Below are 26042 nucleotides of genomic sequence, written 5' to 3'. Positions count from 1 at the left end.
TCTAAGCAAATAGTTAAATGTAGTTGTAGAGAATGACTCTGCCAAGCTGATTGGTTTCACTTTAAATGAACACAGAGCTCAAATGACAGCTCATCACCTTCCTAAGCTACCCTCTACAAGAGAACTGTTTCACACCATTTTCTCTCCTCCAACATCTGCCCTCTCCTCTGAACTGATGAGCTTGCACCAGTCTCTACCAAGAGGCTGTCAGCCAGGGAGGAATTCCCTCATACTTTTTACCACCAAAACTACTAGGATCACTCCCTTTCTCTTCTGCCTTCATTCTTGTTATAGAAGATGAGTCCTTTCTCCCATCAGTAAAAAATTATTTAAAAATAGATAATAAGATCTATATATTCTTTGCTCATAAACAGACTTTAGGGAAATCCTTAAGAAATCCAAAGAAATTTTAGTACTTCTCAAGTGTCAAATTAGTCATTAATCTTATCTTCAAACTGGTTAAAAAAAAAAAAAAAAAAGTTGCTAAATATGGTACTGTAAACCAAAAAGTATGTGAGATAGGGTTAAAGACATGCCTGGAAGAAATAAATATGAAATCACAGAAACAGTCTGTGGTTTATACCTTTCTCCAAAGATGATTTTGAGGGCTTCAACACTTAAAGGGGAAAAATGGGCTGGAGGGGAAAGAGAGAGGATAAGGTTAATCCATCTGTTGCAAGAGAAAAGAAGCAGGCAGGGAATAGTCAATTATGAATTCATCTCGTGCTCAGTAAATCAGCACTTTACCTAAGATAAGGTGAGCATAGAGCAGCTACCTATGGAGATAGTGAACCTTTTCTCTGTATCTATCTGTTTAGGAACAAAAGGAAAGGCTGCTTCTTGCATGACTCAGCTCTCAGCTTAATTTCTTTCTTTTGGCAGAGTGAATTTGGGTCCTGAGTTTTTGTTTTCCTTTCACGGTACTAATAAAGTTTTGCATAAAAGTTAATTCCAGAACAAATACAAAAGAAAAGAGACAAGTGGCTGTGACAGTTTCCTTTACCTCTGCTGAAGAGCTTGGCGGGTAGGTTCTTTCAATCGTTCTTTGTCAGTCCTTTCTTCAATGTCCTCAATGCTTTTCAGAAGCTCCTCTTTCTGGTCTTGGAACGCTTTTTTCAACACTGCCAGGGCATCTGCCTCACTCTGCTTGGTTCCCAGAAGGTTCTGGATCCTCTGTACCTCTCCACAGAGCTGATCAGCCGTGGCTCTGCAGGAAGTCCTTTGCTCAGAGCTCCCACTTTTCAGATGGTATTGGGCTTTGGAAAGAATGCCATCAAGACTGACAGCAGCAGATTCTAATGCTTTAGCATCTTGAAGAGCATCATTGAGGTCCTTTTCTATCAAATCAGACTCGTTCTTATTCATACTGTTGGTTGCTTCTACCGTTTGCCTCAGCTGGTGGAGAATGCCGGACAGAGAGGCATGGCTCTGGAGGAATTCTGCCAAATGCGACAGGGCAAGCTGCCGCCTCTCCACAACCTGGCTGGCCTCCTCAAACAGCTGGAAGCAGTCCTCAGCCTTGCCCTGCAGGAGGTGGAGGTCCTCAGCACGGCCCAGAGAACCCAACTTTGCTAAGTGACCCTGCAGACTCTGCAATTCAACCTTTTTGCTCTCTACTTCTGCTGCGTGGTCCTGGAAGGGAAGAGAGAGTTATTGATTCGTCAGATACACTACAGTCTATGACAGAGGTATTCTACAGGGTTCGTGATGTGAAGATCTGTTTTAAGTGCCATGGATAGTATAATACTTAAAGATCATCTACAGTGAATCTTAGAAAATTCACAAAACTTTCTGTTTTGCTGATCCACATATTTCACATAAAACACAACTCTGTTTTGGCACTATGTAATTAATTCTGTGAAAAAAATTTCTTTGTGGATAGAAATTGTTAGTTAAAAGAAACGAAAACATTGGAAGATTCTTAAAGATGCCTATATATATTTTACATTTTAATTTTAACATTTTAAAGATGCATATAGGTATATATTTATACACAAATATTTGTATTTAGATATCCCATATTTTTAATATTTCAACTTAAAAAGAATTTTTAATTTAAAAGAGGGTGCCGATGGTTATGTAAAAATTTTGGAAATGTTTAAAAATTTAAAAGATGTGCTATGTGTATACATAGACATCTTTAAAAATCTAAATGTTTAATTTTTTAAACTAAAAATTTCTGTTGACAAAATCCATGAAGACATCTTTTTCCATTAAATTAGTTTCAAATCAGAGTTTTATTTTATGCAAGACTTCTGTATAGGAAGTTTGACTAGCTCACAATAAATCATGTTTAAAATCTAGCAGAAAATTGGCAATATTCTCAGGGGTTTCCATTAAATAGAAATTATCACCTATCTTAATCTTGACAACAATGACTTTAAGATCCCCCTGATTGACTACTAAACTTCAGATAGCTTACTCTTGACTACAGATCCCGACCTTTTTTTTTCTTAGAGCATTTACTTTAGAAAATTTGTAATTGTGAATTCATTCTCTACCCTTTGAGATGTAACTCTTCTTGAAGCTCTGGCCAGTTTTTCCACCTCTGGAATATTTTTCTGAAGGACATGGGAGCCATCCCTCTGAAATGTAAACATCAGTGAAGATAGCTGCTCTCTCTCAGTCTCTTTGGAGGGTAGAGCCTAAATTCACTGAGCACCTTCCTCCAAGATGTAAAAACTACCTCCTGTCCTGAAGGTAGAAGAAAGTTGCTTTTCCCTGACACAAAACCAAATAGTGAACCCAGCAAGGAGTGAACACTCAATAAATATGAAATATTCTATTGTTAAATGTTGCTATATGCTTACTATGTAGCTTATCTCCATTGTTTCAATGCTTTATGATCAATATCTGAATTTTCGAATGTTTTCTGGTACTAGGATAGATATAATGTGTTGGGGACTCAGAAAATTATACCCTAAAATATGTCACTTTGGACTTTAAACTGAGAGAACCTGAGGAGCAGCAAATTCAAAGAAGAGCTTTTCCTGATGCTCCTTTATCTGACTAAGGCAAGTTCCTCCAGAAGAAATATAATCATCAACAAGGGAAGAATAACTCATAGGAAAGTCACTTAAGGTCTGACATCTCACTCAGAGAGACTTTCAGCACAGGATGCCATCTGTAATTCTGAGGAATGCTACCTGAGAAACTTTTTCTGCATAATAAGACAGCCTTTGTTCATAGTGCATTTCCTCCCCTCACCCTCCCATAACTTGTCCCTACTACCCTCCTGAAGCCCCAGCTCCTATTTCTTTCTGTATAACATAAAAACTTTAGTCATCTAGTTATTCTTAGAGCCTCATATTTTGTGGGACTCCCATACAATATGCACATAATAAATGTGTTTGCCATTTCTCCTGTTAATTGGTCTATTGTCAGTTCGTTTCATAGATTCAAATTAATTGAACCTTCAGAGGGCAGAAGAAAGATCTTTTCACCCCTCCATATGCATAATTTATAAAGAAGGGAAATAAGCTTTAAATCACTTTAGAGCTGAATAGTAATTCAGAAAAACTATATCCTTAAAGTATTTGAATTCAGTGTTAGTTTTCAGTATTGAAATGAAACAAACTGGGAAGCTTAAAAATGGACATTCTTGTCACTTTATCCTAGAAATCATTTGCTCCACTATGAAGAGAAAGTTTCTTAAGATGGTTGCCAATTATATCTGAAGTGGCTTTATCTGCTTAATTTGTCTGCATAATTCATTGCCTCAACTCATATGCTCAATTATTAAAACATTTTCATATAAATAAAAAGTTAAATTCCTGCCATTTAAACTTTTTTAAATGTTGCATCTCTTTTAATTTGAGAACTCTCTTTTATGAAAAAATTCTTCTTCAATCTTAAAGAAAAAAAAAACAAAAAACACTTTACCTTGTGCCGAGTAAGAGCTACTTGATGGTCCATTATGCTAATCTCAGAAGTAGTTTGTAATTCACTGAGAAACAGCTTAATCCAGACAGAAAAGGAAAGCAGCAGCTCATCAAATTGCTGGTGTTCAGCAACCACAGACTGAAGAAAATTAATCCTACGTAGACAAAGTATTAAAGTTAAAATGTCCCACAAGTAAACAGAAAGGATTAATGATATATTTTGGGAATTAAGCTAACCCAAGGGCAAAAGCAATGTTGTCATACATGAACACTCTATACCTCTTGATATTTTTTACTTCCAAAACCCTGCTTTACTCACAATCTTCCCTGTCTCACTGAACATTGCCACCATCCACTCTGATGGTCCTTTGAGGCACTCTTCATCTTTTCCTTTCTTTACGAGCACATCTAATCTATGGATATCGTCTCAATATAACATGTGTTCCAAAACTGAATAAAATTCCTATAATTCTGATGCCTTAGTATATGTTATCAGTAATAATTATCATTATGTTAAATTGCTGTGTGCCACGGAAGTAACCAAATTTTTTAATCAATTGTGTCTTTAACCATGGCTGGCCTAAGATTTTTGTCATCCATAGACAATTATTGTTTTACTTTTATTCTTCTCAAAAAGTGGTTTATAGTCAGCTACTGTTCAAAATTTGCTTTTCTTTAAGGACATTCATGGAAAGGTCTCTTACAAGTATTCTAAAATACAGATTTCTGATAACTTTAGAGACTATACTATTGGACTAAGAAAAATCTTCCATGGCTGGGTGCATGTAATCCCAACAATCTGGGGGGCCAAGGCAAGTGGATCACTTGAGGTCAGGAGTTTGAGACCAGCCTGGCCAACACAGCAAAACTCCATTTCTACTAAAAATGCAAAAATTAGCCAGGTGTGCTGGTGCACACCCATATTCCCAGCTACTTAGGAGACTGAGGCATGAGAATCACTTGAACCCAGGAGGCAGAGGGTGCAGTGAGCTGAGATCGCACCACTGTACTCCAGCCTGGGTAAGAGAGTGAGACTCTGTCTCAAAAGAAAAAACTTCCAGGACTCTAAAAAGCGGATATATTCAACAGATTTGCTAACTCAACATTAAGCAGAACAAGAGTTAATTACATGGGACTGAAATAATAGAGGCCTGAAATACTTTTTTTTAGTGGCGTTTTGTTTGAAACATTGCTGATTCTTTTTATGTTTTCTTTTCCAAAGTCAAGATAACTTTTTTTTCTTTGAATTGTCTATAGCTTACTACAAATTGGGCAAACTACACTTCCGTGAGCAAAATTCGTAGCATATTTTTTCTCTCTACTTGATTTCTCCAGAAATTGGAAACTATTTGTGAGTATTTTTAATGTATGGTAATATAGTTATTTGTATAAGTTCAATAAGAATATGTTTTGTAATAGGACACAATTGGAAACATTGGTTATTTTACCAAGGCTTTGACTGGAACGGCATATTTTCAGATCTGATCAGACTGCTTTGAGGAATTGAGATTACTTTATAGAACGAATGAAAAGCCCTTTGGGAAGATTGGCTTTATACTTCTCTATGTGATGCCTTTATAAAGTTCCTGAGCTGTGGTAAGTAAAGAATGTTACTTTCTGACAGGCCCAGGAATCTCAAGTTATACTGGGACCTTGAGAAGAAAGGAATTCACCCAATTCATACGGATTATCTGCAGGCACAGATAAACCTTTGGTTTGGTTAACCTTGAGAGACTTTTGAAAATCTAATCTGAGATTTCTCATGAAAAATGTACCAGCAAAGCCAATTTTTAAAAAGCCTGTATGGCCAATCACTAATCTTGCTGCACTTTATATGGATAATTAGGCCAAGTATAATAAGACTAAAATTTATCTTGCAAATAAATTGGTCCTACTATGATTTGCCTTTGGTAGAAATTGGGGGCTGGAGAGAGAAAAAATATGTTTTAAAAAAAACTATAGTATTCATGCTACTAGACTCTAGCTTTGTTTATTGTTTTGAGTTTTATTATTTTCCCACAATTTGGACTGAATCCTGAATCTTTCCTGGCTACAAGTTTCCAACTAAGGTTTTCCAAATCTTCCTTCTGTTTTCCTTATTTTATTTATTTATTTATTTATTTATTTATTTATTTATTTTATGGAGATGGAGTTTCACTCTTATTGCCCAGGCTGGACTGCAATGGTGTGATCTTGGCTCACTGCAATCTCTGCCTTCCAGATTCAAGTGATTCTCCTGCCTCAGCCTTCTGTGTAGCTGGGATTACAGGCACCTGCCACCACACCTGGCTAATTTTTGTATTATTAGTAGAGACAAGGTTTCACCACATTGGCCAGGCTGGTATTAAACGCCTGACCTCAGGTAATCCACCCGCCTCGGACTCCCAAAGTGCTGGGATTACAGGTGTGAGTCACCATGCTCAAAATCTGCTTTTCTTAAATCCCCACAAACTGAAGCTAGGCAGCTAAACTTTGTGAGAAATAACAGAAACTTGTAAGTAAACAACCTATGTGCCTGCTGGTATATAGACTTCTCAGAAAGTTCACTTGACCATTCATCTGAACTGAACTACAATCCAGAAAAATCTGTTCAGATTACTACTGCAATCTGAAGATACTTCACAAACTCTAGAAAAACAAGTCTGTAGACTACTCTAGATATTAAACTTTGTTTTTCTTCTGTTTCCTTAGAAATGCCTCCTTTTGCCTGCATCATATATAGAGGCCCAGCCCATTTGCAGTGCCACCTTCTGGAAGGGGACATAGCTATTTAACTGAACTGATCTATTCTCAGGACTAAGAGACTGACTAAAGAAGACATGGAACAATATATTTCAGTTTGCTTTTTTTTTTTTTTTCTGTTTATCTTAATTTGCTTTTCCACTCCTTTGTCTATCTCTACCAAATAACCTTTTTTTCTTTTTTTAAAAATTGAGACCAAGTATCACTCTGTTACCCAGGCTTCAGTGCAGTGCTGTAATCACAGCTCCCTGTAACTTCAAATTCCTGGGCTCAAGCAATCCTCCTGCCTCAGCTTTCTGAGCAGCTGAGACTACATGTACATGCCATCACGCCTAGATACTTCAAAAAAAATTTCTTGTAGAGATGGAGTCTTGCTATGTTGCCCAGGCTGGTCTTGAATTCCCAACCTCGAGCAATTCCCTCACCTTGCCCTCTCAAAACTCTGGGATTATGGGCATAAGCCATCACACCCAACCTCTATCAAACAAACTTTAACACAAATCTCTTCAAAACTTTCCATTTAGCTTTTAAAATGTGAAAACGTTTTTCAAGTTTCAAAATGGGATCTGAAGGAAATAAAAATATTTTACTCCAAAATATATATCTTTGACAAATTCCGAAATGGCCCTGTAAAACTGTCTTTCGTGGGGAGGGGGGTAAACTTGTTTCTGTAGATCTGTAGAGAATCTGCACTAATGTAGCTAGCCCTGCTTTTGTCCAGATCTAGGAAATATGAACTGAGAGTCAAACACCATGACGACCTGAAAGAGACCTTTACCATCTATTCTCTTTGAGGGCTGTAACTGTGAGGTTTCATCTACATTGCAAGACCAGTTTTGCTAGCCAAGCCTCTTCCTTTCTCCCTCCAATAACCTGTATTACCATGAAGACCTGTTTTGGGCCATTTTCTGAACTCACAATCTTTCTGTAACCTCAATATGGTATATATTTTGTATGTCAATGGAGGTTGAGTGTCCATTCTGAAGGCTCCTGTGTATATACATTAAATACATTTATATTCCTTTTCTATTAATCTGCCTCATGTCAGTGATTTTCTAACCTCTAGGGGGCCAAGGGCCTTGGCCCTGCAATCCCCCCACTCCCTGCTCCCCACCAACACACACTATACATTGATTCTGTGCTCTTCCCTCCATTTCTACTGCCGTCATCCTGGTCTAAACCTTTCCACTTCTTGCCTGACCTTCAACAGCCTCCTAACTGGCTTCCTTCCTCCCACCTTTGCCTCCTTACAATATACTCTCTAGATAATAAGTAGACATGATTTCATGTGAACGGGGCATGCCCTGTCCTGCTTAAACACTAGTTGGTTTCCCATTGCACTTAAGAAGGCAAAACCCCAAACTCCTTACTGTGGTCTACAAGAAACCTCACATCTTCTACTTATCTGGTCTCATCTGACAGTTCTGCCTCACATTCCCACTGACCTCTCTGTCTCCCAATAAAACCAACTCATTACTGCCTCAGAGCTTTTGCCATTTTTGCTCCCTTTGCCTGTGTGGGTCTGCTTCCTGCACAGCCCACAGATCTTAATCAGATGTCATCTCCCCAGAGAGGCCTTGTTTGACCCCAATTCTAAAGATACACCATCCTGCAGTCCCTGCCATGCTACCCTGTTTTGTTGTCTTCATAATCCTGAACATTACCTTAAATTGTCTTGTTTGTTCACTCATTTAGTTATGTATTTATTTTCCACCCAGCTCCTTCCTCCCTTCTCTCCACACCATGGACTGTACCTGCCTTGCTTACTGCTGTATCCTCAGCACCTAAAAAGGTGCCTGGGATATCATCAGGGACCAATCAATGTGTGTATAATAAATGAATTAGTGAATAAATAGTAGGCAATTGGAGATTAGAATCCAAACGTATTAAAAATAATACCTTAATCAAAACCAGTATTTATTAAAATGGTTTGTATCCAAAGTTCAACTTTTAAATCAGTTTTCACATTTTAATATTTACAAAATCTTCTACACATTATCCTTATATGCATGCATTATATTTTCAATGCCTTCACACATTGGTATCACTTTAAAAGTCCTTTACTTTCCCTCTAAGGGATAGGCAGAGGGCAGATACTGCTTTGTTTTTACAGATAATTGCTCACCTTTCAAGAGGTAGCATCAAATCTTTCTGTAAATTTCTGAGCCCATTCAAATGTCCCTTTTTTTGATCCTATAATATTTCGTGTTCACCCCTCATTATTCCCACACTAATCAGTAAATTATTTGAGGTTAGGTTTTATTTATTTTTATGGCTTTTGGTGTCTGATATGGTACCTTGTATGCAGCAGGCACCTGGTATATATTTGTTGATTGATTGAATACAGGAATAAATAAATAATAGAATAAATACAAGCTCCATGAAAGCAAAGGATGAAACTCTTTATTGTTGCGATTCTCAACACATAGAAGAGTATGCTACTCATTGTGGAAACTCAGGAAATATTTGCTGAATGAATGAATTTTTTAAATGGGCAGAAAGGTTAAATGCCTAAGATCACATGGGTGATCAACATCAATTTAAAGAGAAAATTTGTTTTCTAGTATATTGGAAAGGGATAGATGCCAGTTGTTAATTGCCTAGTTAATTAAGATTTAATCCATTTTTTTCCTCCATTTATCAATAATTTCCCTTGCTGTCTCCAAAATAGCTATATTAAAATGAAATGGACTAGCATATGTGTATAAAATGCCTCTGGTTGAGAAATGTCATGTGAGATAAAATTTTAGGTACCATTTTTTTCCCTATACAAAACAGCTTAAGCAATAAATAATACAGCATTAGCAATCCTACTCTCCTTAATCTATTTCAACTGATTTAATCACTTGCCCTTATTTTAGACTAAATTGTGAATTGGGATTCATCAGAAATACTCAGTTTCGTGGACCTTGATTTTCAAAATAAAAGTTTTCTTCCCTTCTGTAGTTATCAGGTGAGTAGTCGAGTTAAATAAAAGTAAACAAAACTATGCTTTCTTAATTTATATGCTCATCATTTAAAAAAAATGAACAATATTAGAAGATTTATCTTTTAGAACCAACCTTTTGTCAATTATCTGTGGTAAATCTCTCCATCTCTCATCCAACTGCTCCAAATGTAGTTTCAACATTTTCACATCATCTTTGGAGGCTATTGAGAACAATGATTCTTTCAATTGCAAAAGTTTGCTATAGAATGAGGCCTGGGATACAACTTCATTTTGCAGTGCCTGAAAAATACAAGACATTACAGATCTCATCCCAACAGGACTGAAAAGTAAGGACCATGTGACACAGGGAGCTGTTGTCCAAAGGATTTGCATTCTTGCGAAATGTAAGTCACTGGGGCCAGGCTGAAGAGAGTTTTTATTACTTGATTTAGAAATGGATCCACTTAACCTTTAATGGAATTTGGTTCATCCACTTAACCTTTAACGGAATTTGGTTCCATTCCATTAAAGGTGAAGTGGATCCATTTCTAAATCAAGTAATACAATGCGACTAAAACCTGAATAAGTTTTCTGGAGTCTGAGTTATAAGTTAGGCAAATCTAGAAGCTGTAGAATTTCTTTCACGACTAAGAGACTGAGTAGGCAAAGAGAATCAAAGAAAAATTATTACTGGAGAGACTCAGGGCACGGCTAACAATAAGAGAGATGCAATTCTAGCCTGAGACATGCTCTTCCTCTCTATTTAGAGACTAGATTAGGCCAAACTGGAGAACTTAGGGGCTCTTCATTTTACTTTTAAGCAACAGAACTCCTTCGTTTTAAAACGTAATCAGGTAATGAATCTCTTAGGTGCTGTGAGGTGCATAAAAGTTGTGGCTCCTACCTAACAAGAGATAAAATATAAACACTCCAACAGATAGGTAATAATAATATAAAAAGATGTTAAGCGAAATGATAGGTATGGCACAGCAGATAGTAAGTAGATGCTTGTCAAAATGCTCTCCTTCCCTTCCTAGTGAGGCCACATATGTGATACAAACAAGATTGCTAAAGGGATTAGAGGAAGGAGTACACAGCCTGTGGATGACAGGTAAGATCATAAAGCAGAACTGCAACTTACACTGGGTACAAAGCAAAGAAACAGTGCAGGATGCAGAGCCAGGAGGTGGGAATGCACAAGTCAGGTCCAGCCCACAAGGTGAGGCCACCTTACTTGATGCAATGTCAGGATGCAGGAGTAACAGAGTCTGCAGTCCTCTCAGTCATATGGCACTCAGTTTCCACGTGGAGATGTGCAGCAACAGTTTTACATGCCCACTTAGACTTGTGTCAGTCTCCTCATTTATAAGGAAAAGACCTGTGATGACCCCTCTGGGAACACCCTGTGTGTATTTGAAAGAAGACAGGAACCAGATTGTAGATCGGGACTGCCCTTTACGCTCAGGGCAGGAAACAGTCATTACAGGTTTCTGAGAAGGGACTTTGTGGAAGATGAGTGCAGACACCAGTGTTTAATAAACCAGAAAGGCAGAAGAACCAGAAGAATGGAGTACCCCCCAAGTCAATGAAGGAGAACATTTAAAGGTGGGGCAACAGATTCCGATGCTACAGACACTGGTGACAGAGTTTTCAGAGACGCAATTACAAAAGGCAAAAGAATGTAGCTTCTTCCTAAACATCTTATAATAGTTGATGGGAGGAATTTGGAGTATAAATCTGTAATAAAATAAATCTCTTTTGAGAAGCAATTTTGACTGTTGAATTTTCCAGCATAGACAGCATCATTTGAGGCAAGTTATTAATCTCTAGAAATCAGTAACATTGCCTTTAGCTTCAATTATACTCAAAGATTTTCTTTCTTTTAGTTTAAAAAATTGGCCTCTTCAAGTATGAAATAAACTTTGTCATTCTACTTATTACCTACATTTGTGCTCATTCATTTTTTCTGTCTTCCATGAGAATAATCATTCCTGCAACTTCTTTCTACATTCTATTACTTATTTCTTTAAAAGAACACCCTTTATTGCCCAAAATTCATATAATTACAAGAGTAGAGAGATTATACCTATTTCCAGCCTCAGAAATTATGAACTGATAGCCAACCTCTTTCATCTATATTCCTACCCAACCTTTCCTCAACTCCTTTGCCAAAGCATGTTATTCAGATGCCAGACATTACATTACAGAGTTTCCTAACACATCACGGAAATTGACCATCACAAAGTTCTCATTGTCAGTTTCTCTCCCTTTCAGATCAAGGTTGCTTTCTTCTTTTCGGAACACGCTGATGTCAAATGATGCTTCAGGAATCACAAAATGAAAGCAAGAAGGGAGATACACGTTTATTTATTTCATTATTTTATTTTTTTAAATAATGTAACTGTAACAAAAAGCATTTTATTTTTCCTTCCTCACACTTCCTTGAACTTGCCTGTGTTAACTGAAGTTCACCTTCCACTTTGACTCTGTCTGCAGAAATGTCCATTTCTGGGGAACTGGCTATAGCTTCACCCCGCTCTAACCAGGTCAAAAAGGATGATAGTTCTTTCTCTAGCCTAAAGGAAGCAGAGAACAGAAACAAATTCATTGAAAATTGTCATATTAGGAGATTAAACCCTTCTGAAGTTGGAGGGTCCAACACAAACTATAGTAAATACAGTCTCAGTTATCTCAGTCTTAGATGTGTCAGCACAAAAATCACTCCGTTCATTTTCATGTGCATCCCTGCATTCACGTTTATATTGGATAATATGTAAAGATCCATATACATCCTCTCCACTCTCGGGAATCTTTGCCTTATAACAAAGATCAAGAGTTTCCTACAGTAGACCCACAAGTTCAAGTGTTTTGCATGTGGGATAATTATTCCCCATCACATAAAGAACTGCTAATCTAGAATTTCCTATTTAATAGTGGCAGCAACTCAAGGAAAAATGCTGCTCACCTCTGCCAGTGGGCCAGCAGATTCTCCAGCGCAGTCTGTCTCTCCTTCGCCCTCCGTAGGGTGTCCTCATATTGGTGCTGTAGAGTCGCAGCCTCCTGAACACAGGAGTCTCTGTTCACAACCTTCCTGGCACTGGCTGAGAAGGTGGTGATCAGGCTGCTTAGTGACTCCAGGGCCTGGCAGAGATCCTAAGAAGAGTGTGAGAAGAATACAATGAAAGCAAAGGAGCCAACGAAGCCTGCATCTTTCTTTGACAGCCATCATCGCAAAAATGTTTTCTCTCAGTCATAATAAACAAGAATGGTACTAAGAATGGGTACAAATACACAGTTTGATAGAAGAAATAAGACTTAGTGTTCAATACATTAGTAGGGGACTATAGCTAGAAAATAGTTTGAATGTTTCTTGCATAAATAAAATACAAATATTTTAGGTGATGAAGGTCCCAATTCCACTGATTTTACTTTTACAAATTATATGAATGTATTAAATTATCACATGTGCACCCCCTAAAACACACAAAAGTTAAATATATTTTTAAAAGGTCTGTGCCCATGATTTGCAGCAAGACATAGTGAAAATGAGAAGAAAGTGACTTCATAAACACAGAAATCAAAGATGAAAATGGAGACACTTCTCCAAACAAGAATGTGCTGCTATTTATCTGAAAACTTTCAACTTTCCCTTAACAATTTAGATAACTTGTGAAGATTATTAGTGACTTTATGCTAAATACGTATTTAAACAATTTAGATAACTTGTAAAGATTATTAGTGACTTTATGCTAGATATGTATTTAAAAACTCTATTCTTAACTCATGAAACCCACATGTAACATGCTATAATTGCTACAAAAAATACATATAAAAAGAGTTATGGCTGAAGAAGCTGCTCTCTATCTCAGTAGTAATAATAATAATAATAATAATAGCTACACAGTGCCTCGGAATGTGGCAGGCCCTGCATTACCTGCTTTCCATGCATTGACTCATTCCATCTTCCTGAGAACCCTACGAAGTATGTTTTTTCATTACCTTCATTTTACAGATTAGAAAATCAAGACACAGAAAAACAACTTGCTTTAGGAAATCTAAATATCGGAAAAATAGAATATTAGTCTCTTTGGTCCTCCATTATTAACTTAGTTGTCTATAAAAATAATTTCATCACACTGAATTCTCCTACTTTTCCTCATTTTTTGTATAAAGAAATTACAAATAAGTAACACAGAAGTGTATTCTCATTATAAATATTTAAACAATAGAAATCTCACTCCCCCTTCCAGAAGTGCCTTTGTCAATGGTTTGTTTTCTATTACGTACACCTTTATAAATGTTTGCACACATGAACGTGCAATAGGAATCATATTCGTATTTTTGTTTATTAATTAATATATGGTAGTATTTCTTTGTGCATAATTCTCCCGTTTTGTTCCTCCCCATAAATTCTGCCAGAGCCATCTGTTTGTTGCCTTGCAGAAGATTCACAATGATGACAAAAGCCATTTGTTGGAAACTGGTCAGTGAGGATATATTCCTTAAACATCTGAGTACAGTGGGTTAAAATCTGAAGACAGCTATACATATATATTTTTTCCTTGCACACATACTTTTTTATAATGCTGGCAATAGGTAACAGGGTTTATTAAAGCTAAGCTCTAAAAATGTTACTCATTCTAATTCAAAGAGAGAAATATATTTGAAAAATACTCCTTTAATATGCATGTTTAATGAAAATTTATTCACATCCTCACTTGTCTTGTATTATATAGAGTGAATACGTTAAATCTATATAATTACTCATATAAACATTTTTCCAATTTCAATTCTCTTAAAAGTTTACTGTATTTTCTTTTCAAGTGGGAATTACCAAATTTTAAGTTGGTAAATAATAGAAATGTTGAAGCATACTCTTACCATATGTTCTTGAAGAACTTTGTATGTTTCTGTAGCTGAAGAACATATTTTAATTGGAACAGCAAGTTTATCTTCAAATTCAGACACAGATTGCTGGATCTAAAACATGGGTGCAATATAAAAATAACAGTGGGAAAAACACATAGCAAGGCAAAAAAAAGGTACTGAGAAAATGGTATATCTACGTTTTATGGATAACTTTTAATGTAATTGTAAAATGCATGCATTCTTTAAACATCTAAAATCAATGTGTCTTATTATTTGAAAGGAAAATAACTGTCTTAATGACTAACTGAACACAATGTGTAACATTCTCACATGCCACTAAAAAAGGTGCCATATAAATAATCATAAATTTACTCATCATTGACACCTTGGTAGATGATTGACAAAGTATGTCTTTTTCTTATTCCACTATTTGTAAAGTATTTATTGCATTTACCACAAATACAATGTGAAATATGTAAACTTAAGTATAGGTGAACCAATTCTTACCTTTCTAAGGTTCTCTTCAAACTTTTGCTGCTGAGATAAATGTCCCAGGATTGTTCCTTCCAGACACTGTGCATGCTCTCGAAGCTCTTCCCAGTATCTTCTTATTTGTGTCAACTTGGCTTTAATTCGAGCAGATTCTCCAGTGGTAACAAATTGAGCAAAAGACTGCGCTTCTTCTTCTAATCCTACAATGCTGCTAAGCTTACTTTCTATTTCCCGAATTGTGACCTAATAGTTAAAACAAGAAAAATGACAATGTAGGCTGAGCAAGTTTGCCTTCCTGAAATGATACAATTTTCTGCAAAGAGGGAATATTTCCTTAACTGATATTTGAAGACTTGGATGGTTAGAGCGCACCTATGAGCAAACACCATGTGCTTGGGGAGATGAGACATGCCGAAAATGTCTGCAAAATACAGTGATGGGGGGTGGGGATGTGCTTGCTGGATAGAGAATAAGGAGAAATAGTTACTCTTGCTTGCAGTGAAGTAAGCAAGGAGATGTCCCTGGGACACTTACAGTATATCTGAAGCTACAGAGAATTATCTGTTTATGTTATAAATTAGGTGTTTTAATTAACTGAGCTGGGGAAGCATTGTGTTTCAGTAACCCATTAGAATGCTAAATATTGACATTCATTTATTTTTCTAAAATGTAGTTGAGTATTTTATATGTTACTAAAAGGTTTAATAACTGCACACCTACCTAAAAGCAATTTTCCTTTTTCAAACTTGTCATCTATTCTTGATGCCAGTGGTTTCCAAAGCTAGAATGCATTAGGACCATCTGGTCCCTATTCTCCGGGATTCAGACTTACTAAGTCTAAGGTGGGGCTCAAGAATTTTCATTTCTAACAAATCCCCAGGTGATGCTGACGCTGCTGATTGAGGGACTTCATTTCTATGTACTTGACAGGGAAAAGCCCACATACTGTCATTTCAATTTATTTCAACTGGGGGAAGAAAGGACATTTTACATCTTAGCCAACACCTGAAAAATACTGATGACTATTAAGGAAATCTGTGCATGTGCACATGTGTTTATGTGTGTCTGTGGAGTGACTCTCACAAACATAGAAGTTTGTTTGTATATAAGAAGATGAAAATTATTTCTCTGAGAAAAAGCGCCAAATTATTCAATCAAAATACATAAAAAATTCAGCCAAGTCTCAGTTTCAGATAATTTAAATAGAAAATACTATTACCCTAGAGAAAAATAAAGTTTTGACTTCCGTCCAGATGAGACACCATAGTCGGAAATAATTTCTGCCTAGCTGAGACAATCAGAAATAATTTACATAAGATTAAATGTTGGATATGCATCACTTATTTTTATTTTTCATATGAATGAATGAAGTGGTGTGTCTCATCAATATTTGTTATTTGAGCATTAATACAGGCTTTCTTCATTTTGCTGTTTTTTAAGACTATATTTTTCAGAAAAATTAATCATAAATTTAAAAAATAGGTTGTCTATAAAGCGCTAATAATTGTTCTAGTTACTTGTAACACATCGGTGAAACAAACTTAGTTAAGAACAGAGCTCTTAGTTATTAGAGTAACACTTGCCATCAACAAATTCATATATACAAATCACTCAATCATATTGTTGGATTGTGGTAAAAATAAATCCATCCAAGAGAAGAAGATGGAAGATGAACCCAGCATATGTTCTTATCATTTATCAAGTATGAGTTAGGAATAAGACACCAGTCATTTGATATGGCATGTAATAATGAACAAAAATGGGCTTAGTGTATTCATCTTCCAACAAGGCAAATGCTTCATTACTTTTAATCCTAAGATCGTTTTAAAGGGAAAACACTATTACAAGTGTTACTATATTTTAAACATTTCCTATAATGTAGTCTTCTGTTTGGAAATAAAACATGAACCTAATAGACCAATTTCCACAGGACAGTGTATTCCACTGTAACTTTGCTTATTTCTAGCAAATATCTTTTCCCTGGTGTTCATATTCACTTATATATTTTAGATAGTTTAAAAAGTGCCTTATTGGATGTATTGAAATGTATTTCTAGTCTGATAAAATAAAAATAGACAAGTGAATACATATTTTTAAAAATATGTAACTTTTTCTGGAGAATAAACAAAGAGATGACATTAGATAGTTGATTATTCCAGAAGTTCTGGAGCAATGGTGAAAATAATAGTAAATGAGTATAGAAAGAATAAATTTGTTGAAAAAGTGTGTTAATTCAAAAGGGGACATTTTTGAGGCAAAACTATTTAATGTTATTCTTTTTTTCTTAGATTTATTGAAAATGATTAAATAACAACTTTTAAAACGATGTTTAACAATTAAAAATATTTAAATAGATATTCTTCCATTGGCCTCACATCTATTTTTCCTGGTATACAAAGAAGACATAGCAGACTGTGTATATGACACTCCACGTATGCTTGATTGCTAAAGATGTGTGATGAGCAAGGATGATCTGCACAGTGGGTAATCTCATCTGAGCAACATTGCACCCTCCCACCCTCCACATGGTAATGACTTGTTCTGAGTCACAGTTGTGAAATGTTCCCTCACCTTAGTATTTATTATTATATATTTAATTGAATGAATAGCGGGAGGGTTTTCCCAATTTCAAAAAAAAAAAAAAAAAAAAGCTGAGGTAGAAAAAGTGGCTGAATTTTGAAAATGTGTGGTATAAAATTGTACAAAAGAAAGAGAAATAAACACTCCAAGCTCATTTCTTTAAGCCCGTTTTTCTTCTTGAATTGTCTGAATGAAGTGGTCAATGATAATCTATCCACCTGGTCATTTTAGAGCTGGGAGAGCTAAGGAATCAGAGGACCTCTGTCCATGCTCCAAGGTCATACATGAATACATAACCATAGAGTAGAATTGCTTCACTTAAGAAAGATGTTTTTCAAACTCCTCCTTGTGATTGGTGCAGGTAAGTACCACTAATACTTGAGCTAGACATTGGAAATGGGATTTTAGAGTTGTACAGGATGAATAAATTTCATGTTGTATAATGAATCGGCAGAGCATTCTATTGAGCTTAATTCAAAATCAAGGAAAAGAATTAATGTAACCATAAAAATATTTTAATGATATTTCACACAATATTAACTTTGAATGCACAAGTCAGACAATGTTAATACATAATTCCAGCTATAAAGTGTTGCCCAGTATCAATTCAGACCTCTTAGTTTGGTAATCTATGTGAATTGAATTTTGATAGTTCACATTGCAATGAAAGTCTTTTCCTGGGACCGAACAGCATTTGATGAAATGTAAGAAAGTAGTTCTTAAAAGCTAGACATGGATTATAAATATAACGTGTGAGCAGGTCACCTTAATTTGGCTGATTTGCATGTCCATGGCAGATGACGAAGTTTCCAAGGCATTGAGCTCTTTTTCTTTCTCAGTTATCCAGACGGACAGAGTCTCAAAATTACTGCCAAAATGATCCCACTTGGTTTTCACCATTTCCATGGTTTTAATACTAAAATTAACCAAATTAAGTAAATAAAACTCAGTATTTTAATAGAGAACAACAACACATTTTCCTTGAAATCACTAGGTGAAAAGATAATGAAGACATTTGTGACCATTTCAAAGTTGAAACTATTCGAGCTAAAAAAAAATTGCACATTTGTTCTAAGTAGTGGATCAGGTTTTCCTATCTTCTCTGAGAATGAACATTTAATGAGGCAGTATCTATACTCTGAGTGAAACTGCACTTTGAACAAAATATTGCTGGGTTCAAAGGGGTTTGAATCCAGGTATAATCTAATTAAACTCTGCATGTGACCAGTTGTTGCCAGGACTTATTTTTATGAACTACGCCAGAGGAGATTTCAGTGTATACAGCTTTTCAATAGTCCTATTCCAAAGACATGTTCTCCTTACACTTAAAGGAGAGACACTGCAGTGATGCTTTCTATGGAAAGACCTTTATAAACTGCATCTTATCAACTGAGACAGAGTTCGTGATCTCAATCCCATGTTGCTGGTCAAGAACTGTTTCTATTATCAGAGCTAATCCTGGGATGTATAATCTTTGTGATTTCAGCCATTTTCATAAATGTCTTATGGTCTTGATTCTAAAAGACGTTTATAAATTCTTGTATATGAGCACCCTAACGACTTTTACACAACTTAGGTTTTATTTATACCAAATCTAGTGAACAAAATTTCAACTATAGATTTCTAATTTGTATTAGCTATGCATGTATAACCAGGTGACTATGGCTTTCAGTTTAGAAAAAGACTAAGAAACTAACAGTATATAATTGAACTGGTAAGTCCTTGGGTTAAAAAGAAAAAGTGAAAGAATGTCCCTGTTTACCAAAAGGCACTTGAAGACATCAAGAAAAATACAATGGCATTATTGATTGTCAAATTAAATAATATTGCAGTCTCAAATTTATACCCTGGATGTGCCTAATGCTGTCAGCAGTACAGGTAATGCAAACTGTGCTATATTGCAACTTTTTAAATTAAATAAAGGTTAAAATGGCTATTCTTAATAGAAGTAGCTTCCTTTCAAATCAACTCTAAGTTTTACTATTTCCATAACTTGACAGAGAATATTTAATGTAATATAAAGTCCTCAAAATTTCAAGTCATAATTTGTTTTAAATAAAATATGTATCAAATTTTAAAGTTTAGGCAAATGTAAAATGTTAATTTTAAGCTGTTAATAGTATTAAAAACACATTTTACATTTTAAAATCCACCTTAGAAATGATGGCCTGTCTCTTAATGATAATATGCTATTGTGTATCGTTGATTTGCCACTAAATTACATTAAAAATAGAAATGTTTAGCCATATTGTTTTGAATAATATTGGCTGTATCTTCATATATTTTTCCCCCCCAAACTTTTTTGTATATATTGTGTATATAACAGGATATCAATAGGCTAAGCAGTTATTTCTTTGCAGATAAACAAACAGTAAAAGTTTAAAAATAAAATAGATTTTTAAAGTTAATTTCTGGGAAGAGCATGTAAGTCAGGATAACTTGAATACCGAGGCACTGTAAACAAGCTCCAGGAGCTTCTTCAGGTTGGAGACATATGGTCTATGTGATGCGTATTTAGGCCTGGAATCTACACTAACAAAATATCTCCTTTTCACTCTAACTGGTGACAGCAGAATAATATAGCAAAAAAAACTATTTTAAATATTAGTTCTTTTTCAAGATTCCCTCTACAATGTACAAAGGCCACAGAATAGAATAGATATGGCTTTCTCATGAACATGATCAGTTTAAGATGCAAAACCCACATCCTTTATGTTTTTGGGGCTCTGTTAGAGATATTGGTTTCTGCATTAGTGATACTTTCTTTTGAACTGTGAGTTGTTTCCTCAAAACATGCTGAAATACACAGACACTTTGAGATTTGAAAAGAATGTTTTGAATACAAGGTACAGGAAAGATTGTATGAAACTTTATCTCAGAGAAGAAAGTTTAGGACTTGTCAATCACATACTCTTCTTCAAGCGTGTCTTCTAATTTTTTGACTTGTTCTTTGATTGACTTGGCCTGCTGTTGAAGCAGCTGCTTATTTTGGGGCCCAAGCGGTATCTCTGAAGCTTCCTTTACAAGGTTCTCAGCATGGACTGCAATATTTTCTGTCCGTTTAGAAAACTCCTAGAAAAGATATTATGATCATTAGGTAGGCACTTTATATTATTTATCTCTGCCCTCAAATAAAGTGCACATATTGCATACAGAACACATGGGTGGATGAAGAGATAGATTCATACATGTATGGATCTTTTATTGTTCTCAACAATACAGCTGACTTATTTCCATATGGCCAAAAGAGACACTTTGCTAACACTTTTTTATTTTATTTTATTTCATATTTTTTGAAATAGGGTCTTGCTCTTTTGCCCACGCTGGAATACAGTGGTGCAATCATGGCTCACTGCAGCTTCCAATTCCTGGGCTCATATGATTTTCCTACCTCAGCCTCCTGAGTAGCTGGGACCACAGGCAGGCACTACTGCACCTGACTAATTTTCTGATTTTTGTAGAGATGACGTCTCACTATGTTGCCCAGGCTGATCTTGAACTCCTGGGCTCAAGTGATCCTCCAGTCTTGACCTCCCAAAATGCTGGGATCACAGGTGAGTGCCACCATGCCTGGCTAACTTTTTAATTTTATATACACAACCAGCTGTTTACCTTCATAGTTATCCAATAATACTCACAAAAATTGTTTCTCCTTTGTTTTCTGGTTTTGTCTCATTGTTTAGAATTCTTAGATCCATTATAATAATTAATTTATTCACAAATATGTTTACTTATTACAGGCCGGTTCACAAAATCAATAGTGATTGATCATAGAGATAACAGATTTCTAGGCGAATGAACAGAAATGTTTATTTATTAAATATAATATCTTAGTCAAAACAGACTATCAATGGTCTTTGGCCAGGCATGATGGCTCACCCCTTTAACTCCAGCATTTTGGGAGGCTGAGGCCACGAGTTTGAGACTAGCCTTGGCAAAATGGCAAGACCTCCATCTCTAGGGGAAAAAAAAAGTGACCAGACATGATGGTGCATGCCTGTAGTCCTGGCTACTCAGGAGGCTGAGGTGAGAGGAGATAGAGGCTGCAGTGAGCAGGCATAATGGCACCACTACATTCCAGCCCAAGCAACAGAGCAAGACTTTGTCTCAAAAAAAAAAAAAAAAAAAAAGAGAGAGAGAGAAAGAGAAAGTAGCCAAGCCATTTTGTTAACTAGTTCTCTGAAAAGAGCTATAATCTAATCTTAGTGCTCTTAAATCTTATTACATACATGTGTATCACATGATGGAAAGAAAATTTAAGTTGTGAATCAGTCAAGCCTGGGCTAGAATCCAGGATCACTAGTTGTTTGACTTTGGTGAATTATTTTCAGGCTCTTTCATGTAAAATGCAGATGATAATGCTTTTCTTAGAAGGTTACTGTTAGCATTCTACTAGCAATCTCACTTTTAAAGTGCCTAACACTCTGGGAGATACTGATCATTGGTTTTGGCAGATACTGATTATTGTTTTTTATGTCTCTTATACAAACTTGAGGACAAAATGATTTATTAAGCCCATATTCTTATTTTCAATAATACTGAACTATTTTAATTGGAAAGTTGATTTAGTATGTATGTGGCTGGTAAATATTAGATGTTACTTGAATTTTGTCAAGTAAATATATTGAATACTGAATTAGAAAAGGTAAACCCAGTAATAACCTAAGTGAAGAAAATGTACTTGGTATCTCACTTCTTCTCACGTAAGAGAATCTCACAGGAGGTTTAAATTTTGATCAACTCCCTTCTCCTAAATGAATAATGTAGAAATAAAAGTATTTTTCCGAAGTCAGGTTTTCAGTAACAGCATCTCCTAGAATTATTACATAATACCATATAATATAGAGTTACTAAATAATACTATTATATCTTCATGTTTAAAAGACTTAATGTTCTCATAGAAATATCATGAGCTCAGCCAACAAATATCAGTGTTGGCCGAGATTGTGCCACTGCACTCCAGCCTAGGTGAAAGAGTGAGACTCTGTCTCAAAAACTAAAAAGAAAAAATCAATGTTACTTCACAGAACTACGTTGCAATTTAAAAGAATAAAAATGAATGAGTACAGCTTCCTTACAGCAAAGAGTTTTATAGTACAATAAAATATGGTGGTTGCTAATGTCACAACATTAAATTCTTTGGTTAAAAGCACTCACTGTTACTATACGTGACAGTCATTGTAGATTCAATTGTGAAGATTACAAATCATCACATGATCTCTTAGAATCCCATGAATATAATCAGAAGTGAAAATAAAGTGTTTTTTTTTTTCTGCTAGTGTTTCTCAGAACCCAGGAAAACATGGAAAAGTAATGTTTGAAAATGCTTATATACATTCAGTTTTAGAGCTTTTTGTATGAGCTATGTATGGAAAAAGCATAATGCAGAGAAATCAAAAGAGCAGAATGATGTCGACAAAAAACAAAATTAAACAAAACCAGAATAACATTGCAAGGCCTTATCTCTAACTTCTTAGAAAACATACGAGTGGCAGCAGGATGCATCAGGTACAAATTGATTCATATTAGATTGATCTGGAATGAAACCTAGGCTCTGACCTTCACTAGCTGAGTGACCTTTGGCCACATCTCTCTGAATTTTCCTTTCTTCATCAGTAAAGCCATACCTTATTTTCAAGATTAAACATGATATTGCTATGAACCCTCTATCACACACACCAGCACACAGAGGACACTCAAGTCCCTTAGCATAACCATTCCTTAGCACAACTACTCAAGGGCTATCAACTTGAATAAAGGTTTGCAATAACAAAGCAAAGTGAGCAAAGAACTAGAGGAGAACAATGATTCTAGACTGGCAGTGAGCATGGGCAATTAGTAAAATGGCTCTGTTTTTTGAATGAAAAAATAACGTAGTAACTAAAGGTGTGGGCTCTGGATGAAGACCTTTTGAATTGAAATCCCAGCCTCACCATTTAGTGATCCACAGATCTTGAGTGAGTTCATCACCAACTTCGTGCCTTATGTGTCCTTCTTCATATAACATGATTGATAATGATACCTATGTCTTAGGATTGTTTTGAGGATTAAAGGCGATGATAAACATCAAATGATTAAATCGGCATCTTGTATGTGTTTGATAAATGTTACCTCATATTATTACATCAATCCCAAAGTATGGAAGGTCATGGACAAAGGAGAATTTGAATAACAAGACTCAAAAGATGACATTTGTTTCAATCTACAGGTTCTTGAACTGATCCAAAGCGATTAGTGCAAATGGAATCATAGGGGGTCAGAAACTCTGGATGGAACGTGGGCAGAAACATTTAGGAAATTAACCCAATAAATATATTTGTATTTATAAAAGGCACCTGATATGTTTTCAATATATGAAATAATTTATTTATTTTAAAAACAGAGATGGGGTATTGCTGTATTGACCAAGCTGGTCTCAACTCCTGGCCTCAAGTAATCCTCCCATCCCAGCCTCCCAAAGTGCCAGGATTACAAGCATGAGCCATCGTACCCAGCCAAATAATTTAAATTAAAAATTAAAATAATGTTCTACTTAAATGGCTGATGAATATTGTATAGACTTGAAAGAGTCTGTGGTCTTAGAAAACTTCAAACTCCTCAGTAAGTTTTTAGGAGAAACAAAAAATTAGCAGTATGGCAGAGAGTGAAGCCTTTTGCAGGTAAGAAAACAGAAACACAAAGGTTTTCTTGCTAAAGCCTAGGGAAGGGTGAGCGCAAGGCTCTTCTTTCTAAGACACTGGTTAACTCGTTTCTCTACTAACTCAGTCTTTCTATAAACCCCAAAGAGGCACCATAGCAACTTCAAGGGGCTGTGCCTGTACAACTCTAAATGCTTGGTACAAAGTGATTGGTCTGCTTAAGAGCGTCCAAGGTGTTTGAGCTTGCCGGGCTGGGTTCACCAAGTACACCTACTAAATACTACTGTTTGATGCCCCATTGGAGTCTTAAAATCACTATCTCCAAAATGAAGTTGGTCATCTTTTCCCATGAACAGCTGCTCCTTCACATTTCCCGTCTCACTTCCATTATCTCCGTCAGACTCAAAACCTCAGGTGTCAACATTTTTGTTACTCACTCTGTCTGGTTAGTTTCCCTATCTTCCTGTGAACTCCACATCTTTTGTATCTGTTTCTGTGTATCACCTGCCACCCCACCACCCTTATTTATGCCCATATTAACTCCCATATGCCTATACGCAAAAACTTTCTAAATGATCCCATGACCCCAGTCTTTCACACTTTCAGTCACTTTTCTACACATGCCTAAAAATTGATCCAAAACCCAGCTCTGATCATGTGGCTTTTTAAGCCTTCAACAAGTCTGGCTCCATGCTGCCTAGAGAGTAATGCTTTAGGTCTTCAAGACTCTGAAATATGGGCCAAATTTCCTTTATAAATTCATTTCCCATTGTTCTATTTTACAACACAGAATTCCTATTCAGAACACTTGTATGCCCTATGCCATTCCAACTTCCAAAGAATGTCTGTATTTTGTTCCAGATTCTACTAAGTTTTACCTGCTCTTTAAGGTTCAGTTAAAAAATATTGCCTCCAGATTTTTTTTTTTTTTTTTTTTTGAGATAGACTCTCTGTTGCTAGGCTGGAGTGCAGTGGCACCATCTCGGCTCACTGCAACCTCCGCCTCCCAGGTTCAAGTGATTCTCCTGCTTCAGCCTCCCGAGTAGCTGGGACTACAGGTGTGTGTCACCATGCCTAGCTAATTTTTGTATTTTTAGTAGAGATGGGGTTTCACCATGTTGGCCAGGGTGGTCTCAATCTCTTGACCTCATGATCCGCCCTCCTCAGCCTCTCAAAGTGCTGGGATTACAGCAGTGAGCCACCGTGTCTGGCCTGCCTCCAGATTTTAAAAACTCTATACACACCTATTAGGGAACTAACCATTTTCCAATTTGATAAAATCTTTGTTTTTCTTCTTGATGTTTAATCCTACTTATGTTTTCATTCTCCAATATGATGAAAGAATGGGTCATCAATAAATAGTAAGTATTGATTAAATTAACAGTAACGATTATAGTAATAATGGAGGAGAGATAATTTTGTTTTGTGTTGCTTTGTTTTTTCTGAATATTGAGTACCAAGGAGCCATAATATACCTTTGTTTGTTCCAATTCTGAAGATAAACTTTCCAAACTGCTAAAACTTAAGAAGCGTTCATGACTGGAACCTGTTTGAAAAAGGTATCTTACTACTGTTTCTTTGTTTGTTTCAAATCGCTCCCATTTTCTTAATGTGACCTAAATTTGAAAAAATAAACAACAATAGGGTTACAAATGTCACAAAATACTATCACATGTTCATTCGTTTGCAAAACTGTCAACTTTCAGCGAATTTTCATTTCAATTTTCACACAGTCACAATGAATAGAGATGATTCTAGCATCTTCTGTAAGAATTTCTTTTCTCTATGTCAATGTTTTCGTCTACCAAAAGAGAAGACACATGGACTCAGATGATTTCTGAGTTTTTTATAATTTGTAAAGTCTTAGAAATGTAAAGATATTATTTAAAATGTAGATAAGTAACCAAAAAA

At 35.8% G+C, this 26042-nt stretch overlaps 1 protein-coding gene across 1 annotated transcript in view; it reads right to left on the bottom strand.

Moving 5' to 3' along the window:
* Nucleotides 1–26042, bottom strand: part of LOC108543340 (nesprin-1) — a 259529-nt gene that overhangs the window by 23988 nt on the left and 209499 nt on the right. Inside the window, exons 30-39 of the mRNA XM_017893773.1 lie at nt 25607–25747; nt 20405–20565; nt 18259–18409; nt 14929–15156; nt 14434–14532; nt 12518–12705; nt 12005–12128; nt 9686–9852; nt 3883–4036; nt 1004–1632 (exon numbers count right to left, since the gene is read on the bottom strand). Coding sequence (XP_017749262.1) covers nt 1004–1632; nt 3883–4036; nt 9686–9852; nt 12005–12128; nt 12518–12705; nt 14434–14532; nt 14929–15156; nt 18259–18409; nt 20405–20565; nt 25607–25747 — 2042 coding nt within the window. The remainder of the gene's footprint in view (nt 1–1003; nt 1633–3882; nt 4037–9685; nt 9853–12004; nt 12129–12517; nt 12706–14433; nt 14533–14928; nt 15157–18258; nt 18410–20404; nt 20566–25606; nt 25748–26042) is intronic.

This window comes from Rhinopithecus bieti, unplaced genomic scaffold, assembly GCF_001698545.2.
Source record: "Rhinopithecus bieti isolate Rb0 unplaced genomic scaffold, ASM169854v2 scaffold_24952, whole genome shotgun sequence".
In the NCBI taxonomy this organism is placed as follows: Eukaryota; Metazoa; Chordata; class Mammalia; order Primates; family Cercopithecidae; genus Rhinopithecus; species Rhinopithecus bieti.
This window is presented reverse-complemented; position numbering and strand designations above follow the sequence as displayed.